General features: G+C 52.3%; 1 protein-coding gene across 1 annotated transcript in view; it reads left to right on the top strand.

Annotated features, from left to right (window-relative positions):
• The first annotated feature begins 1,343 nt into the window (after window positions 1–1,343).
• Window positions 1,344–9,351, top strand: part of BMP8B (bone morphogenetic protein 8b) — a 31,807-nt gene continuing 23,799 nt past the window's right edge. The window contains exon 1 of the mRNA XM_075539302.1: window positions 1,344–1,674. Within this exon, the coding sequence (XP_075395417.1) occupies window positions 1,344–1,674 (331 nt within the window). The remainder of the gene's footprint in view (window positions 1,675–9,351) is intronic.

Here is a 9,351-nt window from a genome sequence, read left to right as displayed (position 1 = left end):
CGGACCTGAGGGGAAGATAAAGCCAGGAACAGGGGTAACTGATATATTACAGAAAGCTGTGTTTAAGCAGCTTTCCCAGGGAACAGGAGGGACAGTGTCCAAATTATCTTAGGCGAGAGTCACACCATCCAGTGCATCATAAGCTCTCACGGTTGAGCCATCAAAATTTCCCACAGGACCTTGCCTGAGCCATGGAAGGTGGTGGTCCTGTCCCATTTGCCCAAAGAGAAAAACAGCGTTGGATGTCACTATTGCTATTAAGTTATTAAGTGATGAGCATATATACCAATTATATGATGTATAACAAACAACACACACACGGACCAAACATCAAAAAACAACTCCCTCTCACCCCAAAGCGCAGGTCTCCATAAAATTGTAAGTTTGGGGGGAGAGAGTTTTCAGGGAACAGCCTATGTGCAGAAGCGGGCTGTCAGTCAAAGAGTTTCAAGGAGAACCCTGTTAACCCCTGCTCGGCACCCTGGCAGTTGAGGTGCACAAAGTTTCCGGCCCGGAAGCCGTAGCCGGTCTCTGGCTCGTGCCGGGCGGGGTCCGCAGGGAGGGCAGCGCCTGGGCGCCCCGGTGCTGCGGGAGAAGCTCCAGGCTCACACCCGGGGAGCCGCGGCGGTGGCGGTGGCGGGTGCCCGCACCAGATGCTGCTGCTGCCGGAGGAATTCGGACCCTGAAAACCGACAGAGGCCACTTTCCCAGACCTGAAGCCACAGCCGGCCAACCAGGCGGGGCCGGCAGGTCACACCGCTGGACCCCGGGGACGCCGAGGCCGCCTCCTGAGGGAGTGCCGGCTCTGGGCTTCCTCCCTCCCGACGCAGAGATACGCTGAGACGTTGGCTCCCGAGGTCCCCACACGGCACCCGACGCCCCGGCCAGCGGCTGCGTCCCCGGGAGCCCCGCCGTCTGGGCTGCGGACCCCTAGCCCGCCCGCACCTCACTCAGCCCAGGGGCAGCTCCGCGAATCCCGGCGCCGGACCCGCGCGTTCGCCCCGCCCCCTAGTCCCGATTGGCCCTGTCTGGAGGGGGCGGGGCCTGGCGGCGGGCGCGGGAGCGAAGAGCGCCAGGCACCGCGGACCTCACCTCAGAAGACACCTCAGACGGCACCGGCCTGAGGCGGCGGCTGGTGGACTCCCTGCCGCCTGAGCGCCCGCCGCCGCAGCTCGCCTTCGAGAGTCACCGCGCCGACCGACGGGCGGAGGGACAGACCGGCTGCCGGCAGTGCGGGTCCCCACCGCGGGCGTCTGGCCGCGGCCCCGCCGGTCCCCGTAGGGACGCTCTCGGTCCCGGGCGGCCGGGAGCGGATGCGCGCCCCGTGAGGCCGGCCCGGCGCCATGGCCGCGCGGCCCGGCCCGCTCTGGCTGCTGGGCCTGGCGCTGTGCGCGCTGAGCGGCGGCGGCCCCGGCCCGCGGCCCGCGCCCGGCTGTCCGCAGCGTCGCCTGGGCGCGCGCGAGCGGCGCGACATGCAGCGCGAGATCCTGGCTGTGCTGGGGCTGCCGGGGCGTCCCCGGCCCCGCGCGCCGCCCGCCGCCGCCCGGCTGCCCGCGTCCGCGCCGCTCTTCATGCTGGACCTCTACCACGCCATGGCCCGCGACGACGACGACGACGGGCGCCCGGAGCGGAGCCTGGGCCGCGCCGACCTGGTCATGAGCTTCGTCAACATGGGTGAGTGCGGCCGCCGGCGGGCGGGGAGCCTGCGCCTCCGCCGGGGCTCGCCCCGCGCTCAGGACCCCGGGCGGTAGTGACCCCCGGGCCCGGCCTCCGGGCTGCCCGGCGGGCACAGGCGGAGGGCACCGGGGACGCCCCCAGCACCCCGAGAGCTAGGCTCCTGTCCGGCCCGGGTGGCCGTGGACCCCGTGAAAACACAACGGACACCTGGGGTCCCTGCTGGCCCTGGGACAGCGCAGTGGTGAAGACGGGGACAGAGGTCGGCCTGAATCCGCCGTCACAGCAGAGCGGCGAGGACTGGGTGTCCTAATGGCTCTCCTGTCAAGGATGGGGGGGAGGGAGGGGGCGGGGCGGCTGGAGAAGACCCCGATCTGTGGGCAGGCACTGGGGTTTGTCCCCGCCCGCCAGCACCTGGGACAGGGCCGGGACTTCCGGGGTCTCTGAAAGGAGCCAGGGTGCAGCCTGGACCCCCTGTGCTCCCAAGCAAGCCCAGCTCGTCCTGCATCACAATTGTGCTCGAAACCGTCCGAGGCTGCATTTGCCATCACCAAGTGCGCTGCGCTGCTAACCGAAAGGTCAGCCGTTTGAAACTACCAGCTGCCCCGCTGGAGGAAGATGAGGCTGACTGCTCCCCTAAAGATGTACAGTCTCACACCCCCACACGGGCAGTTCTACTCTCTTCTATAAGGTCGATAAGAATTGAAATCCACTCGATGGCAGTGAGTTCAGTGATGGCTCCACTTAATCCCTCATCTGCTTTGCCTGCTCTCTGAGTCTAGTGACCAGCAGGGGTCAGGACAGGGACAGAGACCAGGCTGGGACTGCAGACCTTATGACTGGAGCCCTGGCCTGGGGAGGGAAGAGTCAGGGGGCCTAGAGCCACAGCCTTCAGCCGCCCCTACAGCTTCACCCTCAAATCCAGCCACCCGTTAACAGCCATACTACTCATCCCATCTCCCCACTGAGGACAGTAGGCTCTCTCAGAGAGACAGTGACACACTAGGATAGCACAGCCCCCATGAACCCAAGCCAGACTCCACACCCAGTGCTCAAGGAGGTAACCATTCCCTTGTAAGCAGAAGCTTTATGGGGTGGAGGGAATGGCTTGGACTGAGGAACTTAGGGCCGAGTGGCAGCAGGCTTTGGGGGTCCTCAGCCATTTGCTCCCACCTGTAATGCAGGAGGAGGGGAGGCCCAAGAGGGGTCTAGATGGGCTGCCACAGTGGGACAAATCATTAACCCAGTGCTGGGAGCCCAGTGCCTGGCACAGGACCCTGACTGGTAGTCTCTGGATGCTGCCTACTTAGATGGCCAGCAGGCTGGCCAGGCCTGGGTTTTGAGGCAGATGGGAGAATACACGAGGTTTGGACCTCTGTTGTCAGGACAAGCTGACCCAAGGATCAGTTCCCAGATGTGATCCATTAGAGTGGAGGCATAAATGTCCATTGGAGCACATCAGGCCAGCTTCCCTCCGTGAAAGACATCCAGACCTGGTGTTGCCATGAGTTAAGCTGAACTTGAGCTTGCCAGTGGTTCTCAACCTTCCTAATGCCGTGACCTTTTAATACAGTTCCTCATGTTATGGTGACCCGCCAACCATAAAATTATTTCTGTTGCTACTTCATCACTGTCCTTTTGCTACTGTTGTGAATTGGACAACCCCTGTGAAAGGGTCGTTTGACCCCCAAAGGGGTTGCAACCCACAGGTTGAGAATCACTGGCTTAGGCAGACCTGGTTCCCCTCCTGCTTCGACTGTGTGATCTTAGGCAGTCCCATGTCTCTCTGAGCATGGAGTCCCTCTTGTAAAGAAAGGCCCCTAGTGATCACTCCCTTGTGTGGTTGTGTGATAGAGGAGTCCACTTTGGAAGGTGAGCCTGGGTCGGGTCACTGCTGACCTCATCCCTCCCAGCTGCTGTCCCATCCTTGGTGTGGATGTGACAGGAACCTCTCTACATGTCTTGTACACATGTGAAACCCAGAAACTCAGAAACTGATTTTTAAAATCAACACAAATGCATTTGTACCTGTTTTTAGAATTAAAAACTAGCCACCTATTTTCTCATCATCCTGTGCCACAGCACATGAAGCTGTTTGCCAGCCCAGCTTCACAGTTTAGGAATTGAGACCCAGAGAGGTTAAATGTGTGTCAGTTCACCCACCACAGCCAGGGCATCACCAAGGGCCAAGGATCACAACTCCCAGGTCTTCCCACAGCATCACCAAGTCTCATTAAGATCCCAGGACTCCAACGCTGTGGGATCAACAACAGATCTTTGTTCAGGGAAGCCCAGGCTGTGGGCGGCACAGCCAGCTGTCAGAGGGCCTTCTTTATTCTGCAGTACTGATTGCACTAGTGGGACTCTCTAAGCTAGGGTGGTGTGGCTGCTGGTTCCAAGGGGTACATGGGGGATGAGACACATGTCAGTAACCTATATGTCTTTGGAATACCAGGTCCCAGGGCCCTGAAGGTCAGTGGCCTGAGAACAGCAATGGACCCTAATAGCAGAGTCGCTGTGGCATCAGCACCCACACCCAGGCTTGCACACCTGTGGCCCCAGCCCCTCCTCACCTGTTGGTCTTCTCTGTCTCGGTGGCAGCCTGTAGGGCCTGGAGGCCCTGGGACCTATCTCAGACCTCCCATCACGGGTCAGGCATCTGTGTCTGAGCAGACACTTTAGGAAGCTGGTTCTGGTTTCCAGGGACTGAGTGAGGAAGAGGCCAGGACTTTAGTCAGAGTAGGCAGCACTGCCTGACTTGTCTGTCTGTCAGTCTCAGCTTTGTAGACTCTTGCTCAAACACAGATGCAACCTGTCTGCACCCTGGACCCATTAAACTTCTGGGAGGATGAGGATCAGCATCACCCAAAGCTGATCCCTCTGAGGCAGAAGGCAGACATATTGCTTCTACCACCTTTTTACCAATCTACCTCAGCCATCCTGCCCCCAGTCATGGCATTCTTCATTTCTCTGCTGGGTTTGCCGATCCGTTGCAACATCCACCCCAAACTCCCAGACCAGATACACAGTTAGATGGTTTATTAGAGAAGTCATGTGGCATCAGGATGAACTTGGAAGTGACAGGAACAGGTAATGTTAGGAAGCAGACAGGCAGGGCCTGGGAAGCCTTCCCAAAGAGAGGTGTGCAGCCCCCCTTTCTTGGTGCAGGACAGCTCTCTCTGCCATGCAAGCTTCCGCTCAGCCCCTGAGGATTATTATCATTATCACAGTCCAGTTCCTTTTCAGAACTCAACTGGCCGGTCCACTCACAAGTTGCTCCAGCTATTTGTACAGTAACTGACATTTTCTGCTGACTTCTTCCCTGGACAAAAGTCACAAGCTTCTTGGAGGGACTAGGGCAAGTGTCACAGGGCAACTGGGATAGCACCTCCTTAGGGCCCAGGGAAAAATCTTCCTGGGGTTTTAGTTTTCTCATTTTACGAAACCAAGTCAAAAGGATACATAAACACACAGACAAACCCACCTCATGTCACTGTCCCTGGTCTTACCTGTGCCCACGGAGAGGGCCCTGACCTGGGAGGTTCGAAGCTAGTTCTGTACCTCCTGGGCCCTCCCTCACGTTCTCGCATCTCCTTAGCCATCTGAGCCATGTGCTTCTACTTTCCCTTCTAGGCTGCAGCAACAGTGTCAGAAATACGGGGTGCATCCCAGCCTTGACCCTGGGGCTCTCACCAGCACCATCCTCTCCATCCGAGCTCAGGTTTGATGTCTGTACTGCCAAGGGTGGACAGAGGACCAACTCTTATTGTCCCCAAGTCAGCCGAACCACAGACCCTTTGTACTGACTGAGAAACTGAGTTACAAACAGCAGCAGGAGGCAGAATCTAGCCAGAAACAAACTCATTCATCTTTTCTGTTCTTCTAACCGTCACTGAACCAGAGTACTTTGTCCCCATGACCTGAGTGATAAGGACAGAGTACCTGATGAAGTGAGGTGGTAGGATCTCAGAAGAGCAGTGCTGAATGGGAGTTAGGGACTTTGTCTTTAGATGCATACTCAAACCAAACCTCAACTGCCATCAAATCCGACATCCTAAAGGCTAGAATAGAACTATCTCTCTAGGAGGAGAAAGCCTTGTCTTTCTCCCTCGGAGTGACTGATGGAGTCAAACTGCTGACCTTGTGGTTAGCAGCCCACCATACCACTAGGGCTCCTTTAGATGCATTAAGTGCTGGTGAATTGAAAAACCACTGAATGCTAATTACGATATAAACTGAGAATTCCATTTTATAAAGATTTTTATTTAGGAATGTCAGAAAATAATGTATGTTCATTGTAGAGAAAGCCAGTGTTTTAATTCTTTAGTGTAGCCCCCACCCCAATTGGTATTTTATCAATATAGGTATTGGCATTAGTATTATCTTTTTTTTAAAAGTGGGACATTAATGCGCACTGCTTTGCTGCTTTATCTTCTGGCAATAAATTCTTTAGCCAACTTAGAATGACCCCATTCTTAGAATGACCCCATGCCCAAAGTTGCTTCCCTTCCCAGAGTTTGAGGGTGGGTTCCTTTTCCCTAAAACCTTGCCTGGCTATCAGGATAATATACCCTGTGGTCCCTGATGATTCATTGCTCCTCAGCGTTTCTTCACTTTTCAGGGGCAAATGACCATTATTGCTTCCAATTCAGAGAGAAGTCAGATGAGTCCCAAAGAGTAAGTCATCCTGGTCCTGGTGACTCAGATGGACAGGAGCAGATATGAAAACAGGCCCTCAGCAGTGAGGACAGATGGTTCTGGAGGTGGGAGGGCAGAGAGTTTAATCACTCCAGGACACACTGAAGTCTAATTATGGGTAAGCCACTTGGGAATTGGGAGGAGTAAGGCAGGTTACTGGGAGTCTGCACCTATATCCTCCACCTTCAGAGTCAGAATGACAATACTTAGGGTGGTCAATTAAGTGAAAGAATATAAAAGAGTAGCAAGTGCCTGGTATTACTCAATAAAAGGCAGCTCTGATGATGAGGGAAGGGGCTGCTGTGTTTCTCTCTAGCCTCATCCATCATTACTTAAGGACCTATAGTGGTCAAGAACACAGCGTCAGGATCAGGTTGCCTCCATTCAAATCCCCATCACCACCTACTATTTGTGGTGGATGTTGAGGTGGCCTGCCCAGATATTTTCTTCAGGATTGAGTCACTCATTGTTCCTAGCTACCTGGAGAGTGGGCTGCTGACAGCTTACATCTGAGTCCTCCAGGCACTGATTGACAGGGCTTAAGGGAGCTATCGTTCCCAAAGTTAGGTGCCTTCCCTGGGATATTAACTCCAGAGCCCCCAGTACAGTCAGAATTGATGGATGTTATGACTACATCACTGTTTAATTTTGCCCTGCTTTCTCCATTCTCTCACAAAGCGCATTCTCCAAGAAACTTCTCAACTCAGAGACCAGGGACCCAAACCTAAGACAGCAATTACATAGTGAAATAGTTAAAGTTTATTGTGCCAACCTGGTTGATAAACACATGTGGGGTTAATTGAGGGATGGAGCAATAAATGAGCCTCGCCTTTCTAGTTCTCCGGTCTCTTGTTTTCTGATGATTGGACAAGGGTGTAGCTGTCTAAGTCAGTTCCCTGCTTCAGCTGGTAAGGCTCACTTCCTGCAAGACATCCCTGAAGAGAAACCACATGGGCCTACACCGATGCAGCCCTGGGTGCTGGAGCAGTCAAGTGGAGAGCCCTGCCAATGCTGAGATGCTTACATGTTCACTGATTCGGCTTTCCTCCTGCAGTCAACATCATTATGTGTGTTTTGTGAGATGGAGGAGGACTTTGTGGATTGGTGTCAGACATATGGGCTAATGTTGGACTTGTGGGCTTGGTCAGCACTGGGTTGGGATGTTTTCTTGATGTGCATTTACCCTTTTTATAAAACTCTCTCATATACATATGAGTTTCTGTGGATTTGTTTCTCTAATGTACCCAGACTAACACATAGTTTTGTGTAACTTTATGCCTCCGTTTCTTCATCTATAAAGAGAGAGAGAATCTTTTCTCCTTTCGAGGATTCTCTGGGTAGTGCAATGGTTAATGCAGTTAGGAGTTTTAAATAAGCTAAATGATGTAAGTTGCTGAAAATGTTATATAGTAAATACTCAATAAAAGTTAGGGTTCTCCCCACCCCCCCGCCTCTTTGTTCAATTTTAACCCAAAGCCAACTGGTTAGTGGCAGATCAGAATTAAGACCTGTGTATTTCTTTGAATTGTTGATCTTGTCCCCTGAGCAGCAGCCATGCCTTCTGAACAGTCTAGGTCCCTTCATGCTGTCTGGAGCACATTGAACTGCTCAAGATTTAAGGAGCACGTTGGATGATGTGTCTTTTGTTGTTACTTGCTGGCAAGTGGAAACACTGTCTGATCCTGCACCGTCTTCATGATTGTTGCTGTGCTTGAGTCTGTTGTGGCCACGACATTAGTCTGTTCATGGAGGGCTTCCCTTACCTTCATTGACCTGTCATTTAACAATCATCATGGCCTTTTTGAGGGATTGGATTTTCCTGATGAATCAAAAGTAAGCAAGCCAAAGTCTCGCCATCCTCTCTTCTCCCATCCACCCTTCTCCCATCCACCCACTAATCAGGCCCAAGATCACATGAGATTGGGTACATTTAGGATGTTCTGGCTGTAGATTTGCCATCCTCACTTCGAAGGAACACTTTATTGTATTTCTTCTAAGACTGATTTGTTTGTTCTTCTGGCAACCCATGTGTATTCATTGACAACATCACAATTCAAATGTGCAAACTCCTCTTCTATACACAACATAGTCTTGTCCCCAGTGTCACTCACTGCAGTGAGAAAGATGGGCCCACAGGCAACTCAGTATAAATCTTTGCAGAATGAGAGAAATAACCATTCACTAACTCAACAAATATGGGCACAGGGCTCAGTGGTATAGAAGACAGACAGATCCTCATATTTTTTGGAAGACTATTGAAGCCAGAGGCGGAAGAGGCATGGTCTTACTGTGGGGAGAGACGGTTTGGGAGGAGGTAATGTTTGTGCTAGACCTTGAAGGAAAGGTAGAATTCAATTAGAAGGATGTGAGAGGAGAGTGTGGTCAGCACCAAAAATGAAAATTCACTCTTAGTTTTTCCCTGATCAGGTCCTTTCATGCCAGAATCCTCCAGATCCAACTATAACACCTGTCAAGTCTTTCACTTGGGGAGACTATGGATAAGGAGAAAACATATAGATACATTTAGATTCTTAATCCCAGCTTGGATGCTTACTAATTGTGGCCTTATGAAAACAAAGAGGAACTGATGAAGATCAAAGATGAAAAACTTTAGTAAGGGTTATACCTCAACATAAAGAAAACAAACATTCTCACAATTGGACCAGTTAGCAACATCACTATAAACAAAGAAAAGAATGAAGTTGTCAAGGGTTTCATTTTACTTGGATCCATAATCAGTACTCATGGGCAGAAACCAGAGGATGTATTGCATTGGACAAATCTGCAAAAGACCTCTTTAAAACGTTAAAAAAAAACAAACCTAAAACCCCAAACACTAAGGTGATCCAAACCATGAAATTTTCAGTCCCTTCATATGCACACAAAACTAGACAATAATAAGGTAAATATGAGAAGAATGTATGCATTTGAATTATGGTGCTGATGAAGAATATTGTAAGTATCATGGACTAGCAGAAT

This window comes from Tenrec ecaudatus, chromosome 1, assembly GCF_050624435.1.
Source record: "Tenrec ecaudatus isolate mTenEca1 chromosome 1, mTenEca1.hap1, whole genome shotgun sequence".
NCBI classification, from domain to species: domain Eukaryota; kingdom Metazoa; phylum Chordata; class Mammalia; order Afrosoricida; family Tenrecidae; genus Tenrec; species Tenrec ecaudatus.
This window is presented reverse-complemented; position numbering and strand designations above follow the sequence as displayed.